This window comes from Phocoena phocoena, chromosome 8 (assembly GCF_963924675.1).
Source record: "Phocoena phocoena chromosome 8, mPhoPho1.1, whole genome shotgun sequence".
Taxonomy (NCBI): domain Eukaryota; kingdom Metazoa; phylum Chordata; class Mammalia; order Artiodactyla; family Phocoenidae; genus Phocoena; species Phocoena phocoena.
In genome coordinates, this window is record NC_089226.1 from 49,851,768 (window position 1) to 49,870,600 (window position 18,833).

The 18,833-nt window shown below is 37.4% G+C and overlaps 1 protein-coding gene across 1 annotated transcript in view; it reads right to left on the reverse strand.

Moving 5' to 3' along the window:
• Positions 1 to 18,833, reverse strand: part of ANKRD42 (ankyrin repeat domain 42) — a 52,685-nt gene that overhangs the window by 32,079 nt on the left and 1,773 nt on the right. Inside the window, exons 2-6 of the mRNA XM_065882592.1 lie at positions 16,999 to 17,075; positions 10,041 to 10,148; positions 6,962 to 7,081; positions 5,970 to 6,105; positions 1,688 to 1,888 (exon numbers count right to left, since the gene is read on the reverse strand). Coding sequence (XP_065738664.1) covers positions 1,688 to 1,888; positions 5,970 to 6,105; positions 6,962 to 7,081; positions 10,041 to 10,148; positions 16,999 to 17,075 — 642 coding nt within the window. The remainder of the gene's footprint in view (positions 1 to 1,687; positions 1,889 to 5,969; positions 6,106 to 6,961; positions 7,082 to 10,040; positions 10,149 to 16,998; positions 17,076 to 18,833) is intronic.

An 18,833-nucleotide genomic window follows, 5' to 3' on the forward strand; every position in this document is an offset into this window, starting at 1 on the left:
GATAGAAAGCCCAGAGATAAACCCACGCACATATGGGCACCCTATCCTTGATAAAGGCGGCAAGAATATACAATGGAGAAAAGACAGCCTCTTCAATAAGTGGTGCTGGGAAAACTCGACAGCTACATGCAAAAGAATGATATTAGAACACTCCCTAACACCAAACACAAAAATAAACTCAAAATGGATTAAAGACCTAAATATAAGGCCAGATAATATAAAACTCTTAGAGAAAAACATAGGCAGAATACTCTATGACGTAAATCACAGCAAGATCCTTTTTGACTCACCTCCTAGAGAAATGGAAATAAAAACAAAACTAAACAAATGGGACCTAATGAAACTTCAATATGAAACTTCAAAGCTTTTGCACAGCAAAGGAAACCATAAACAAGACGAAAGACAACCCTCAGAATGGGAGAAAATATTTGCAAATGAAGCAACTGACAAAGGATTAATCTCCAAAATTTATAAGCAGCTCATGCAGCTCAATATCAAAAAACCAAACAACTCAATCCGAAAATGGGCAGAAGACCTAAATAGACATTTCTCCAAAGAAGATATACAGATTGCCAACAAACACATGAAAGGATGCTCAACATCACTAATCATTAGAGAAATGCAACTCAAAACTACAATGAGGTATCACCTCACCCCAGTGAGAATGGCCATCATCAAAAAATCTACAAACAATAAATGCTGGAGAGGGTGTGGAGAAAAGGGAACCCTCTTGCACTGTTGGTGGGAATGTAAACTGATACAGCCACTATGGAGAACAGTATGGAGGTTCCTTATAAAACTAAAAATAGAACTACCATACGATTCAGCAATCCCACTACTGGGCATATACCCTGAGAAAACCGTAATTCAAAATGTGTCATGTACCACAATGTTCACTGCAGCACTATTTACAATAGCCAGGACATGGAAGCAACCTAAGTGCCCGTCGACAGATGAATGGATAAAGAAGATGTGGCACATATATACAATGGAATATTACTCAGCCATTAAAAGAAATGAAATTGAGTTATTTGTAGTGAGGTGGATGGACCTAGAGACTGTCACACAGAGTGAAGTCAGAAAGAGAAAAACAAATAGCGTATGCTAACACATATATATGTAACCTAAAAAAAAAAATGGTTCTGAAGAATCTAGGGGCAGGACAGGAATAAAGACACAGACACAGAGAACAGCCTTGAGGACACGGGGAGGGGTAAGGGTAAGCTGGAACGAAGTGAGAGAGTGGCATGGACATTTATACACTACCAAATGTAAAACAGATAGCTAGTGGGAATCAGCCACATAACACAGGGAGATCAGCTCGCTGCTTTGTGTCCACCTACAGGGGTGGGATAGGGAGGGTGGGAGAGAGACGCAAAAGGGAGGGGATATGGGGATATATGTATATGTATAGCTGATTCAATTTGTTATAATGCAGAAACTAACACACCATTGTAAAGCAATTATAATCCAATAAAGATGTTAAAAAAAAAGAAGTGTTCATTATATTACATTAATCTCTCTATATTTCTGCTTAAAATATTTCATATAAAGAAGAGAATCTGGATGAATGTGTGGACAATGATACATAACATATTTTAATATAACATGTCTTATAACTCCTTTCTTTTCCTCCTCCATTTATTCTACTTATTAAATGCTAAAACACTTCAGGTTTATTACTTACTTTCTTGATCTTTTGGATCATTTCCTTCATACTCAGCCCCCTGGATAAACTGTAAAATGTTCTGCTTAAAGAACCTCTGGGCTAGGTCCAATACATTTTCTCCATTATCATTGAAGGCTTTCAAAGCTTGGGAGGCACTGCTCATTCTACTGAGTAGGAATTTAAAACAGTGAAGGTGGCCTTCCATGGCTGCTAAGTGAACTATAGGTGAGAGAAAAAAATAATAATAATTTAATTTTAAATTGACAATAAAATATCTTGAAAAAAGAAACAACACATTAACTCTAATCCTCCTAGGGAGACAACTATCCCTATCCTATATAACAGAGATGTACTCTGGATGCAAGGATAACAGACCATTTTTCCAGCTTACATGTCCTTACTCAGTCAGCCTTCTAGTCAAGCCACAGCAGTACATTAAATGGTTGAATAGCTACACTTACTGTGAATGTAGAGAGGCCAAGTGAGGGTCACCAAAGAGCAGGTCTCAGAAAATTTTCTTGGAAAGTGAAATCCCAACTGCGCAGCTTATAATTATATGGAAAAAATGCCTTCTATGTAATATAGGTGCTAGATAGATAAATTTATCTTAATATTTTGGAAAAAAGTGGAAGAAATAAACCAAAATAGTCACTATGCAAATAGGGGTGATGTTATTTTTATCACTATGTATTTTGTCACTTTTTCATAAACATTATTTTTATTATAAACAAGAAGACTAGATCAAAACTGCAGACTAAGCACACACACTATCTCACCATTTCTTCTCTTAAATTCTTGAAAATAATAGAAAAATATTTTTTAAAGCCATAAAGGACAAGAAAAACAGACAAGAACACCACGAACAGACAAGAAGTGTTAAGGAATCCCTGAAAGAAAATATCAATATAAGGAATCAGATTGAGGAACAGCCATAACCCAAAAGCTGCAAAAAACAGGAATGGTTCTGGGGTATTACAAGCTTAGAGGCAATGATTACAAAGAACAAGAGAGCCTTTACACCTCTTGAGAAGTGACTATTTGGGAAAGACTCCAATTTGTATACAAATCTTGGCTCTGGAGAAGTAGGGCAGTGCCCAAGTCACCAGTAAAACTCAGGAGAATCAATTAAGTAACAATGTCCACAAGTAGTTGGCACGTGCCAGTGTACACTTTCTCAGCTGAACCTTCCACTAAAAAACTCCCTCTGAAAGTTCGGACTCCTCTAACTGCTTACTCATCATATACATGAAATGTATCATAGGCATTTCAAACTTAACAGGTCAAAAACTGAACTCCTTACCCTTTTTGCATACATATTCCTTACACAGCTTTCCTCATCTCAGTTAATGGAAATGCTCTCCTTTCCATGAAGGTCAAGCCAAAAACCCTGGAGCCACCCTTGACTCCCATTTCTGTCACTCCCCACATCTGATCAATCAGCAAATCTTACTGGCTCTATCTGTAAAACATACACAGACCCCAATTACTTCTCATTATCTAGTCCAACCAAACAGTAACCTAAATTATTGCATCAAGCTCCTAACCACTCATGCCCACACCCTCACTACAATCTAGTATTATAAACACAATAGCCAAAATGATGGTTTTAAACATAGATCATGTCACTCCCACGCTCAAAATGCTTCAATGGCTCTTGTTACCTCTCTGACCTCATCATCTATTACGCCCTCACTTCTGTTCCAACCACACTGACTTGCTGTTACTCAAATACGCAAGGCACAATCCTGCCTCAGGAGTTTTACACATTGCTGTTACATCTTCCTAAAATGTTCTTCCCCCAGGATATCAAGACTTGCTCCCTCAACTCCAAGTCTTCACCCAAATGTCACCTCTTCAGTGAAGGCTTCCCTGACTACCCTATTTCAAACTTCATCCCCTGTAACACTCTACTCCCCTTTGCTATTTAATCCAAACACATATCCCTATTTAATACAATATATATTCTGTTCATTCATTTTTATTATTGTCTGTCTCCCCCCTCACCACACACAACGGCAGAGACTTTTGTCTGTTTTATTTGCAGTGATATCCCCAGCACCTAGGGACTGACACACAGATGCTTAATAAATTTTGAATTAATAGTTTTTAACAGAGAGGTCTGAATATAAGCAGTCTAGTCCTGAGGCCACATTCTTAACCTCTACCTTATACTATTAAAAAATATACTACATATGGTTATAAAATAATTATACATGTTTAAGGAAATAAAAGTTGATTTTTTTTTTCAATGAGCAGGCAACAAGAGACTAACAAAGTGATCAGGCAAATTCAATAAAGAACTTAATAAAAATGAAATTCCCCCCTACCTTGTATTGAAGAAAAGTTAATTCCAGGTGGAAATGTGAAAATAAAATAATAAAATTCCTAGAAGATAATATAAAAGAGTGTCTTCATGAAATGAAGACTTTCTGAATCCTGTTAAAAAAAAGTCTTTCCTTACTTTTTTTTCACAGGATTCAGAAAGTACTAACCATAAAGGAAGAGCTTATTAAACTGGACTACAGTAAAATGAAAACTTCTATTCATCAAAAGATATCTTAAAAGAATGAAAAGGCAAGACAATAGAACAGAAAGGATACTTAAAAGGAAAAGATATTTGCAACACATGTAAGTGACAAAGAGCTTGTGGTCAGAATATATAAAGAACCCCTACAACTCAATTAGAAAAAAAGAGGGACAACTCAATAAAAATTAAAAAAAAAAAAAAATGCAGGGCTTCCCTGGTGGCGCAGTGGTTGAGAGTCCGCCTGCCGACGCAGGGGACATGGGTTTGTGCCTCGGTCCGGGAAGATCCCACATGCCGCAGAGCGGCTGGGCCCATGAGCCATGGCCGCTGAGCCTGCGCGTCCGGAGCCTGTGCTCCACAGCAGGAGAGGCCACAACAGTGACAGGCCTGCATATAGTTTAAAAAAAAAAAAAAGTGAAGAAGCTTCAAATTGGTATTTCACAGAAGAAAATAACTAAACAGCCATTAATCATATGAAATGATGTTCTACATCTCTAGTCATCTGGGAAAATTCAAATTAAAACCACAATGAGATATTACTATACACTCAAAAGAATGACTAAAACTAAAAAAACTGATAGTGTCAAGTGCTGATGAGAAAGTGGAGTAATTGAAAGCCTTAAACACTGCCTGTGGGTGTATAAGTTGATAAAAACCACTTTGGAAAGTCAAAAGAAGCCACACACAAAAGGACACCAGTGTATTATTTTATTCCATGGAGTTCAGAAAAAAAACAATACTAATTTTTACGTTGGAAGTCAAGGTAGTGATTAACTTTGGAAGTTGGCAGTAACTAGAAAGAGGACACGAAGGAGACTACCCTGTTTCTTGATTTAGCTGATGGTCACAGAGAAGTGTTCACTTGTGAAAATTTAGTGAGCTGTGCATTTGAATTGGGCGTTTTTCTGTATGCATGCTATATGTCAAAAATAAAATTTTTTTTAAAAAGACTGAGAGTAAAAGAGCTACTTCCAGATACACAAAAATCAAGAGAGTTCATACCAACAAACCTTCACTAAATGAACACTAAAGGATGTCCTTCAGAAAGAAGCAAAATGATCCAAGATAGCAGTGTCAAGGGATGGAAGATGAGGGCAGGGAGGAAAGTCAGAGCCAAATTATGAAGGCCCAGCATGCCAAGCTAAGTAATCAGAGATCCACTGGGATCTAGGGAGTTTTTAATAATCAAAGTGATTATTTTGCCTGGACTTCCCCTTCATTTGTTTGCTACCTAAGATTCCTTTAAGACATAGTTCAAGTATTGTTTCAGTAACCAATCTCACTGTGGTCTAACTCTCTTCTGAACTTCTACAGCACCTCTTAGAAGAAGACAGGGTACTTAAGAGTATAGGTCTCATCTGGCTAGTTGACCACAGGCTAGACAACTGCAATTAGCAAATTAACTCAAATACACTAGTGTCCACTATCTGTACTATTACTTTTTTAAGTAATCTGTGGGGAAGAGACATATGAAGTTAAAAAACAATAACACTAGAGAGTAGATGAGGGAAACAGCTGGTGGGAAGAGTAAATCCAAGTTTAATTTTGGATATTTCTCTTTTGCTAATATGGTTCCAGAAAAAAAAAATCAGTCCCATGATGGGTACATAACATAGACATAATATAAGATAAAAAATGTTCATGTCAACATATTTACTACTTTAGTTTTGTTAGGAAATATTAGAATGATGACAGTTCAAATTTCTTAAACATGATCAAACATTGTTAAAGTTTACATTAATAGAAAAACAAAATATTTGCTTTTGCGAATACCTGGAAGGTTTCCATTGTAGTCCACATCTTCTATGCTACATCCCCATTTAACAAGAAGTTGCAGACAGCCAAGCCGCCCATGAAAAGCTGCATAATGCACAGGTTTCCACTCTCTCTTATCAGTCACGCTGGGATCCTAGAGGTAACATTCACAAGGACTCAGTTCTTTTACGTTTTGTAGGGGAAACACTAAGTCTAGCAGCTTAATTCTGCAAATGAGAATTGGAGGCTGTTCTTAAAACTATAAGGCAAACACTAAATATCATAGAAATATTTACTGCAACCACTGATTTGAACATATGAGCTAATAATATACAAATGAAATTATAAAGTCTTTTAAAAAAGAACATAACTAGCCACATAAAAATCGTTTCTTTTTAAAAAGGAACTTAACTAGTCATTTTACTGGTCACAAGTTCCTGACCAATAAAATGAAAGAGATGGATTCAAATGATCAAATATTATCCTTGGGAGCATAACCAAAGAGTTAATGAAAAAATATTTAACTCTTATAAGAAGTTACTTTTTACAGCCACTGGGTAATATTAAAAATAAATATCACAATAAATGAAATTTCTGGAGATATAAATCACTTTCTAAATTAGTGTATGAAATAAGAGTTACCAAAGAAACAGGTAAACACACAGCAAGTCAGAAAGATTTACAATCCCTGGTTAAGATGTGTCTGGAAGCTTCAGAATCTTCCCTGTTAAACTCTGAACTGACATGAAGAATTCATAGCCTCTGAAATATTTTGTACCACTAAGCTGTTTTTGTGGTTGTTGTTGATGATTTATCTAAATTATTGCTCCCATGTTTAAAGATAGAAAAGCTAAAGAGAGAGATCAAATTACTTCCTCAAAGTCACATAAGGGATTTACAAAGTCAGGAAGAGATAACCAGACTACCAAATGTTAGTCCATATGATATGGACTGTATGGACTATAGTCCATATCATTATACGTTCTCACTTATTAACAGGCATCCCTCACCACTCCACTTCGGAGCATTATTTGTAAAGTGAAAGAATGTCCGTGTGTTGTCGCAAGGTGTAAAGGAGTGCATCCACGATCATCTTGAGCTGCCAGATTGGCTCCATTAATTATAAGAGTCTGAAAGTAGAGACATAAGAATGAGTTTATATGAAGATAGATGTTAAATCATAAATGCAGATGCAGATTATTTAAAGGCAAGGAATTTGTTAACCTATAGCTAAGCTATTACGTAAGTTCTTACATGTGTGCTACACACAAAGTGTGAGAAATTCTTAGCTAGTCCTAAGAAAATGCTTGAGATCCTTTTTAACATTGCCTAGGAGACATGTATACCCAATTTCACATTCTGATTTGAGCATGTACATACAATTTATAAAACAAACTTTTCATGAGCACAGATTAACAACCACTAAGTTAAATAATTTAATGCTAAGCTAACAAAATTGAAATTTAAACTTCCTCTATTTCAAAAGCAGAATCTTTTATTAACTGGGTTTTGAATACAATAAAAGGATTTCATTACTAAAGTAACCAGTTCTAAGCTCCAAATCAAAATTCTAATGGCATCTGAGGAGATTCCATCTGAATTTACAATTGGCCCAATTTCTGTATATGGGTTACATCATATACACAACACACCCCTTTATATAATATACAGAGTAATTGGTTTAAAAAATTATTAGCAAATATTTTTCAGTTTTACCTCCGTCCGACTTTTTTTCTTTTAACCAGGCTATATTTACCAGCATCTCAGCAAAAGTTTACTTAGTCATAATTCCTACCAAGAGTTTTAGGAAGAACAGTATCCATGATTTTGCCTGACTCCCATTAACAAACTAGTCAATAATCATCACAAACCATATACTGAGTGCTTACTATGTCACTACAAAGAATATGAAGATATATCAACTTAGGGAATTAGGACACATGTAGAGACAAAGACAATCAACTATACAAAGCAGTGCTTTGTAAGTAACAACTACAAAGTATAGTACCCCAAAGCATCACAAAAGCTCTAAGAATGAAGAGATCACTTTGGGGAACAGAAGGACAATCAAGGGAGAGGGAGTGGGTTAAACTAATGCTTAGAGGAAGGAAAGCAAGTAAAGCTTCATTTGACCCTGATATCCCCTTAAGTTACTATTGTATTTGCTCCTTCCTTTCACTGCCTACTTTCCAAATACCTCAATGCCTCGACTTCAAATCCACCTGCAAATTGGGTGCTGTCCCTATCACTGCATAGAAATATAGCCAACCTCTCCCTATAGAGAGTTCTCTAGTTCAGTGGCATTTCCTTAAGTGCTGTTCCCCTTAGTTTTATTCTGTAAGTGATACTCTGCCTGACTTCAACTTCTTCCTTCACTTGCACAGCGCTCATGGGTCCTGACTCTCTATCTCTCTTTCTCCTCTGAATTCCTTACTCATTTCGCTGCTTCCTCCCATCCCTACTAGTAACATTTTTCAACACTCAATCCTCAGTACTCTGTACTCTTCTCTAAGCTTTATTACTCCTGAAATCTTTGTCACCAGTGTCCTTTTCAACTGCCCTGTCCTTCGGCACCCAAATGACCTATAGGCACCGTAAACTCAACATGGGCCAGAGGTGAACTCAACATCCTTCCTCCCAAACCTCCCCTGCCTTTCAGATGTCCCTATCTATAGTGCCATAATTATCTGTCGTTCTGACTCAAAACCTTACAGTCTCACTACACTTTGCCAATGCCTGCTATGCAAGATGTTTTAAATAATTTTCTTTGTTTCCCACTGCCACCAACTAATCTCACCCTCTATGGTTAGTGATAATATCAAAAGTCTCTGATTATCTTGCTTCCAAACACTCTCTTCATCCTACATAATCCTGGATACATCTTGCTAGAATAATTTCCTGAAATATTGTTTTCATTACTACATTCCCCTGTTAATGTCTATGTGCATGTGTGTGTATGTATGTATGTGTGTATATACATATATACACACACATATACGTGTGTATAGTATACATATAAAATTCTCTTTCCTATACAAATGAATCTTTATTCTATTCCTAAGACATTTTACAAGTCTGGCTTTATCTAAACTTAGTTCAGAACAAATCATCTACACTCAGTCAAACTCATATAATGGTATATTCCTTGAACACACCTCATTTTTCCAATTCAAAGATTTCACATAGAATTATAGCATAGAGGTTAATGGGACAAAGTCTAGGTTCAAACCCTGGCTTTGTCACTAACTTAAGCAACGAACTTAACTCTCTGAATCTGTTTCCTAATCTACAGGAAGGGAAACTCATAAGATTATTGTATTAAATGAAGTGATGCATGGGAGACGGTGATTGACACACAAAAAGTGTTCAATAAATTAAAATCATTATTTTTATTTGCTCCTGACACCGTCCCTACCTACAATGCTTCTTCACTACTTATCTTTTTAAAATCAACCCATTCTTTTAGGATTAGCTGAAGTTTCATTTCCTCCATTTATGATTCCCTTATCTTCTCTTAAGTTCTGCAGTTCTTCTCATCTATACTTTTCATGAGAACCTTACTCAGAGACTGTGATTTGTACTGTTTTGTAACTCACTGAGTAAAGCTACTGTCATTCCCAATAGAATCTCAGGTTTCTTATAGGCAGGGACTGTTTGCTTATATGATTTTGTATTCCTCGAAGCTCCAGTCCATTTCACAACATTGATTAAGTCTATTTACTCTAATAAACTAGATCCTGCCACATATTAATGTATAACTCTGGCCAGGAAATACATTAAATGAGGAATTTTAGGCATGGCAAGCTATAAAGAAGATAATCTGGGCATGACTATGACATCCCTTAAAACAACCCAAACAGATAGCCAACTGCTTTAGAGATAATATAATTTCCAATCTTATACAATCTGTCTGAGTGACAGTTGGTACCAAAATATGAGTCCTAGAATCCAGTAAGTTTTTGTTTAGAACATAGAACTACTAAGTCTATGGGATCAAATTATTAGAATAAAGGCAATAGCCCAACAGAACTATGCTAAAGTAATTAAACTTATTGAATTTTTTTAAAAAGTAACCAAAGTTATTATTACCTGCATGCAAGCATCCTGTCCCCTGATGGCAGCTATGTGAGCTGCTGTCCAACCTCTCATGGTTGCTCGTGAGAGATCAGCTCCATGCCAGAGGAGCCAATGAAGACACTATGTTAAGAAAATACCCATGTTAACCATGTTAGCAGATATTTTTAACATTTTTATATCTTTAAAGTTAGTCTATCATCATGAAATACTACAGCCTGAGAAGCATCAGAAGTGAATGAGGGGGCCAGGTATAAGAAAAACAAAAGCACAAGCACAATGATATAGTAACCCACATTTGGCCTTACTGTTAGGTAAACAATATGGAGTGGTAGGGGTTGGCAAACTGGAGACCACATTCCCTGTCCATAAGGTGAAATACTACTCAATTCCAGCCAGTTTTTGCAGTGAGTGAAATGCTGGTCCATATCTTACGTTTGACCAAACACATCTGTGGTCAAATTCACTCAACAGCTGCCAATTTACAATCTCTGCCATAGATCTTTAAATGGGTCCAGAAACTTGTGTATCAGAGAAGACACTGTAATTCTGATGATACTTTCTAAGAAAATAAGTGGCATATTAAACAAAGTGAGGGAGTAAAACACATCTTCATTTAAGATTTTTTTAAATCAACTTAAGTCTCAATATAATTCAGTACTAGAGGTCTGTGCCACATATAGTGTTACTCTCTTTATATATTCAAGTTTGTAGATTCTACCTTAAAGAAGTTTCTTTCTTTATAAAAGAATTGATTGTATCATTGGGATACACTGTGACATCAATCATTGCGATATCATTTTTTGAAAAGGCTAATCATTTAGGTATCATTTGCCTGTCATGGAGATTAATGGCCAATAAAATATGGGGAGGGGTGGAGTTGAACCTCACTAATAATCACAGAAAGTCATTCATTTGCTCAACAAATATTTATGGAGAACCAACTATATGCTAACACTGTACAGGTACTGGAGAATAAAACCACTGTAAACATTCATGTACAGGTTATTTATCTCTCCGGGGTAAATATGCAGAAGTGAGATTTCTGGGACACAGGTAACTATATGTTGTTTAACTTTATAAGAAACTGCCAAACTGTTTTCCAAAGTGACTGCACCATTTTACATTTCTACCAGCAGTGTATGAGAGTTCTAGTCGCTCCATGTCCTTGTCAATACTTGGTATTATCATTTCTCTGGGTTATGCTTTTGTTTTTGTTTTGCCATACTAACCGGTGTGTAGTGACACCTAATTGTGGTTTTAATTTGCATTTCCCTAATGGCTAATGATGTTGAACACTTTTTTCATGTGCTCATTATCATCCACACGTCCTCTTTGAGAAAGTGTCTAATGAAGTCATTTGCCCGTTTTTAATTGGGTTGTTTTCTTACTACTGAATTGTGAGAGTCTCATATATTCTGGCTACAAGTTCTTAGTCATATTTATGATTTGCAAAGATTCTCTCCAATGTTTTCTTCTAGAAGTTTTAGAAGGTTAAGTTTTACATTTGTTTATCATCTGCTTTCAGTACATTTTTACATATGGTACCAAGTATGAGTTGAGGCTCATTTTCTTACGTATGACTGTCCAACTGTGCCAGCACCATTTAATAAAAATACTATCTGTTCTCCATTAGATTGCCTTTGCATCTTTGTCAAAAATCAACTGACCAATCAGCAGGTCTTCAGAAATGACTACGTGAGGAGCTTGGTAAATCCTCCCCAAGAAGCAATGACAAAGCTAAACAAAGTTGTCAAAAACAACCATTTAGGGAATTCCTTGGCAGTCCAGTGGTTAGGACGCCACGCTCCCACTGCAGGGGGCAAGGGTTCGATCCCTGGTCTGGGAAGATCCCACATGCCGTGGAGCAACTAAGCCCCTGTGCCACAACTACTGAAGCCCCCATGCCTAGAGCCCATGCTCTGCAACAAGAGAAGCCACCGCAATGAGAAGCCCACGCACTGCAACGAAGAATAGCCCCCACTCGCCACAACCAGAGAAAGCCCGTGCGCAGCAACAAAGACCCAACGCAGCCTAGAATAAATAAATAAATATTAAATAAAAAGGATATATATATGTATAACTGAGTCACTTTGCTGTACAGCAGAAATTAACACAACATTGTAGATCAACTATACTTCAATAAAATTTTTTTTAAAAAGAATTCTAATATCAAAGTTATTGTGAGGAATAGACAATATACTTTGTCAATAGATACCAAAACTCAAGGCACCTAATAAATACTAAGCACTGCAAAAAATAAAAATAAAATGTCCAGTTTTCAAAATGTCCAAACTAAAAAATTATGAGACATACAAAGAAAACAAGAATGTGTAACACATACACAGGAATAAAAAGGAATCGATAGAAACCATCTCTGAGGTACTTCCCTGGTGGTCCAGTGGTTAAGACTCCACACTTCCAATGCAGTGGGCACAGGTCCCATCCCTGGTCAGGGAACTAAGATCCCACATGCCATGAGGTGTGGACAGAAAAGAAAAAAAAAAGAAACCATCTCTGAGAGGGCCCAGATGCTCAGCTCAGAAAGACTTCAAAGCAGCTATTACATATAGCTTTAGAGAACTAAAAGAAATTATTTTTTAAAGAATTTATGTTGGGACTTTCCTGTTAGCACAGTGGTTAAAACACCCCCTGCCAATGCAGGGGGCACCGGTTGGAGCCCTGGTCCAGGAAGATCCCACATGCCGTGGAGCAACTAAGCCTGTGCACCACAACTACTGAGCCCACGTGCCACAACTACTGAAGCCCGCACACCTAGAGCCTGGGCTCCGCAACAAGAGAAGCCACCACAATGAAAAGCCTGCGCACTGCAACAAAGAGTAGCTCCCGCTCGCTGCAACTAGAGAAAGCCCGCATGCAGCAATGAAGACCCAACGCAGCCAAATAAATTAATTTTTTAAAATTTATGTTTAATGAATTAAACAAAAATATGATGACAATGATTCATCAAATAGAAAATAAAGAGACAGAATTTAATAAAAAAAAGAAAATTCTGAAGGTGCAAAGTATATCTGAAATAAAAGTTTACTACAGGGGCTCAAAAGCTGATTTCATCTGACAGGAGAAAAAAAATGAAGTCTAACAAAGCACAGTTTTCACCAGCTGTTAATTTAGTGATCATTTTATACTACCAACATAGTACCATGAGTCTTAAGAAATTTCAGAAAGGATAACAAAATGTAAAGGTATTAATGCAGTACTCAAGTAGAGAATTAGGACATGATCCTCAAATGGGAAAGTAGAAAGTTGCCAAAACCTTTTGATTTAGATTTATTTTTGTTAAAATTTAACGAACATTTCTTGAACAGCTGCTATGCACTATGCTATACAGTAAAAATATAAATTTAATTCAACAAATTCATCAATACAACAAACATTTATTGGGAACCCGCAATGTGACTCCAATATGCCAGACACTATGCTAGATGCTGTGGAAAAAAAGATAAATAAAATCCAAATGGTACCTTCAAAGAGCTCAAAATCTATTGTTTTTGTTTTTGTTTCTTTGCGGTATGCGGGCCTCTCACTGTTGTGGCCTGTCCCGTTGCGGAGCACAGGCTCCGGACGCGCAGGCTCAGCGGCCATGGCTCACGGGCCCAGCCACTCCGCGGCATGTGGGATCCTCCCGGACTGGGGCATGAACCTGTGTCCCCTGCATCGGCAGGTGGCCTCTCAACCACTGCGCCACCAGGGAGGCCCCAAAGAGCTCAAAATCTAACAGAGAGGGACTGCCCTGGTGGTCCAGTGGTTAAGACTCCGCGCTCCCAATTCAGGGGGCCTGGGTTCGATCCCTGGTCAGGGAACTATATCCCGCATGCTGCACCTAAGACCCGGCACAGACAAATAAATAAAAAATAAATAAATATTTTTTTAAAAAAGAATGTTAAAAAATATCTAACAGAGAATGCAATTCAATGTGATAAATACAATTTTTTAAATGTGTATAAAATTGAGGGAAAAGTTGCTAGTTGGAGGATACTGAGGGGGGGAAACACAGAAGGCCCTGCCAAGTGGGTGCTACCTGACCTGGATTTCAACAAGCTAACCACTGGGAAGAGGTGAGACCAGCCAGATGAAACAGCATGTACACAGTCTATGATAATATGAAATAGTGGACTAGTTTGGGAAATGACAGTAGTCACCAGTACTGCAACATGAAACAAGTCTGATGGGAGATGAGGTTGGAGAGGTAAGCCTACCGTATTAAATAGCTTAAACTTCATCCTACAGGGTATAGAGAGTCACTACAGGGACTTAAGGAAGGTTTTAAGTAATAGCAGATTTTTGTTTTAGAGCAATAATTTTGTATGCCCGTTATGAACTAGAAGTAGACAAGAGAGGAAAGGAGGAAATCAAGTAGCTCTAAGGCAGTGGCTATGAAGGTGTAGAGGACAAATCTGAGACAAAGACAGAACAGAATCAACTGACTTAGGGATCAGTTCTCACTACATCAATGTGCATCATGAAGCACTTGACCTAGACAAATGCTGATACTGTGTTTTGCTTCTGTAAAATCCTGAGACAACTCAATATGATGCAAAGGACATTAGCCTGGAAAACTAAGAAAGGGAGGGAAAAGAATAACAGTTTAGTTTTAGACCAACTAAATTTAAGATGCCAGTCAGATATGCATGAGCTGTTGATAAGCGCCGGATGCAGAAACCAGAATTCAAATTCTGGAGAGAAAGCGAATCAATGAATTATTATGTAGAAGTGATTAAGCCAAGGAAGTCTAAAAATGGCCTGGAGAGAGAGTGTAAAGTTGAAGAGAGACACCCATTGGCAAGAGCATAAAGAAAACCACTAATTTTAGAGAAGGCAGGGTAGGTTAATCAGAGAAGCTGAAAAGATCCCAGGAAAGAGATGAAATAAATGGTATAGCAACAAGTCCTATCTTATTTCAAATATGGCAGAGTAAAATCAGTATTTCCTCCTCTCTTCAAAATCATTTAAAAAATTAAAAAAAGAGCAAGAAAACCCCATCTTTGATGAAGCTAGGAGATATCTGAAACCACAAAACAGATGGGAAAGCTGCCAAAGTACAGATCAAACAGGAATGTGGGAGCAAACACCAGAGAAAATCCCCACACAGGGCTGCAAGCACAGAAAAACCCGTCAAGGCACATTTCTCCCAGGTGAGAGGAAGCCACTAAAAGGCCAAAGCAAAAACCCCTACAGTTCAAGTGGGGCACACAAACTGGTGGAGAGAGATTCTTTGGACCAGATTTGGTTCCAAAAAGCCGAAAAGCCCAAACAAAGAAATCACACAGAGAAGCTATATTCATGGAAAGCAGACTCTGTGTGGCAGGGAAAAAAGAGTTGCATAGTGAATAGACCTACTGCAGCCTACAGACTGGAGAAATGTAATAGCTAAAATAAACTCCCCACACACAACCATGAATTGTGAGAAAAATTCCAGTTGGCTTTGCACACAGCCCAAGAATAAGAAGTTGTGCATACAAATGAACTTATCTATGAAACACAAACAGACTCACAGACATAGAGAACAGACTTGTGGTTGCCAAGGGGGAGGCGGGTGGGAGAAGGTGGATTGGGAGTTTGGGATTAGCAGATGCAAACTATTATATACAGAATGGATAAACAACAAGGTCCTACTGTACAGCACAGGGAACTATATTCAATATCCTGTGATACACTATAATGGAAAAGAATATGAAAAATAATATATATACATACATATAACTGAATCACTTTGCCATACAGCAGAAATTAAGACAACACTGTAAATCAACTATACTTCAATAAAATAAATTAATAAAAAAAAGAAGTTGTGCATAAAAATATTCACTAAACACTGCTTGTACTAGTGAAAAACTGAAACCAATGAAATATCCATCAATCAAAAAAATCGATAAATTCTGATATTCATCTAAGAATAGACTATTACAGCATGGCTGAAAGGAATGAACTAGAGTATATATATGTAACCATGTCATTAAAATTCAAAAACACATTGTTGAACAAAAAAAGCAAGCTGCAGAATGATACAAATAATATGATGACATTTATATAAACATGTCCTTTAAAACAGTGATATAATCATATGTAACAACAGCATAAAACATATATGGTAATAATAAACATCAAATTCAGGGTAATAGTTATCTCTGGAGTTGGAAGGAGAGAAATGACACCTGGGAGGGGTGCTCAGGGACTTCAAATGTATCTGTGATACTCCATTTCTTTTCCAAAAATCTGAAGCAACTACAGCAAAAATATTAGGATTTGATACAGCCAGGTATGCATTACGTTATCCTCTGCAAGTTACCCTGTATGCTTGCCTTAGGAACCCAGCCGCCACCCTGTGAGGAAGCACAGACTAACCCACATGTGGGGACCTCACAAAAAGACCCCCGTGGAGAGGGATCAAGGGGCGCAGCCTACAACCAGCATCTACTACCAAATGGCTGCGTGAACAAGACTTCAGAAGATTCCAGCCCTGGCTTTTAAATCTTCTAGGTGGAGCCCCAAACATCATGGAGTAGAGACAAGCTGTCCCTGAAATCCAAATTCCTGGTTCACTCCTGAGCATAAATAAATGGTTATTTTATACCACCAAGTTTTAGGATAACTTATTACTAAGGTAACCAGACCGCCCAAATGTTAGACTGAACTGAAAAGAAAAATATTTGTATATAAATGCATAACTGAATCACTCTGCTGTACAGCAGAAATTAACACAACATTGTAAATCAACTATACTTCAATAAAATAAATTTTTTTAAAAAAAGAAAAGAAAAATATTTTCAGTGCCTAGCATAAGGCCTCAGTCCTGTTTGCTAAATTTACAAAACTGTCAACGCGCTAAACTTACCTCAGTTTAATAACTTATATAGTTTCTTACCTCCAAACTGCCAGAATGTGCTGCCCAGTGTAAAGGGGTAAATTTATGGAGAACGTCAACTTCATTAATGCTGGCACCACATTCTACTATTTTTGAAAGCTGTTTTACATCTCCAGCGCGTACTGCATCATGTATGCTACCAAAATGCACTTTCTTCCTGGCATCTACTGAAAAACAAAATTACTTAAAATGTATTACAAAACTAAAAAAAGACTAAAGCAACGACTGAACTGAAAGTACAAAATCACTTTGGCTTTCCAAATAATTTACTACAAAGATGTTTGTGATTAACATCTTAATCTGACTTCAATTTCAGCTCTAATATGTAAAGAGCACGGACGTTGTCACCCCCATCCATATAGGAAAAAAGCAGAACAAACAAAGTCAACAACTTTTCTTGCACTCATCAAAGAATTGAAGTCTCGGGACAAACGGCCACCCTGAATTTGGAGAGACAGGCAAATACAGAGAAACACAGTCAAGTTCAGCTTACCTGGAGCAGAAGTCACTAGAACCATAAGCTTCTAAAAGCACTTAAATAGTAATTTTGACAAGTTGCTGGGGACTGGGTATGTAGTAGCCTAACAGTGAGAAACTCCTCGGGGCCATAGTCTTAGGAGGTCCCCTCATTCTCATAGATTTTACCTTCAAAACGCCACCAGGTTATCACTGTGAAAAACCAAGAAAAATCACTTCATGTCTTTGGTAAAGGGGGAGAGAGGTAACCATTTTGAAATCTGCCCAGCTATTCTCTGTAACAAAGGCCTACTCTCCAGTGAAAAAGACTTTACCAGAACCTTATCTCACACAGGCAGATATATTTTACTAATATTTTTCATATCTTTCTCGTATGTCCTACACTAAGAAAGGAATGGCAGGTCACAATTTTTACTTCATACATTCTAGCGCCTTATATTTTATAATATAATGTTCCAAACATCAAGACTGGATTGTCAGCCTTACTGTACCGTGAAATATTTTAATGTGCATTGTGAACCAGAAGTAATAAAAGTATCTAAGCACAAACAGACAGTTGTTGGAGAAGGAAGAAGTAAATAGTTCAATCAAAGCATTTCCTAAACCAAACAAACAGGCACAATTCCTGAACTCAAATTGTTTTGAAAAGAACTCACCAACACCTCTGGCAGATAATCTATGCAGCCTTGTATTACTATTTATCTATGTATATGTCCTCTCTCCACAATTAGCATGTTAATTTCTTGACAGCTGAAATCATTTCTTATACCAACCCTTAGCAAAATGCTATGCATTTTACTCAAAAGTCCTTTGAGCATGTACCATATGCCAGGTGCTATAACACAATGAATAGACATGGATTTAAGACATTTCTTTCCACTGACACTTTAAAATCTATTGGGATAAATTCGATGAAATCGAAAACCTGACAGTAACATCTTAAGAGATTACAGGTAAAATAAAGGAGGAGGAAACACTCGAGCAAGTCTTTGAAGAACAATTAAGATCTATGCATACGGGAAAGAGAGTAAGGAAGCACCCCGAGAAAACCAAACCACTTGGTAAATGTTTAATGATGCTAATCCCCTAGGTCAGACCTTCATTACTCTCCCTTATGTTTGTTTTTTTATATTTTGGCCATGCCGTAAGGCATGTGGGGTCTTAGCTCCTCGACCAGGGATCGAACCCGTGCCCCATGCAGTGGAAGCATGGAGTCTTAACCACTGGACCTCCAGGGCCTTCCATTATTCTCCTTTAAACAAGTACTGCAAATGACGTTCTACCCACTCTAATACATTTTATACAGGGACGCTTTAATCCATCGTATACAAGGACACTATTCTGATCACTTCATTCCTCCACTCTGAACTGCTTCTGGTTATCCGCTGCTAGTCTAGAGAACCAAATCCAAGCCCTCAGTATGACAGTCTATGCCCTCCCATAAT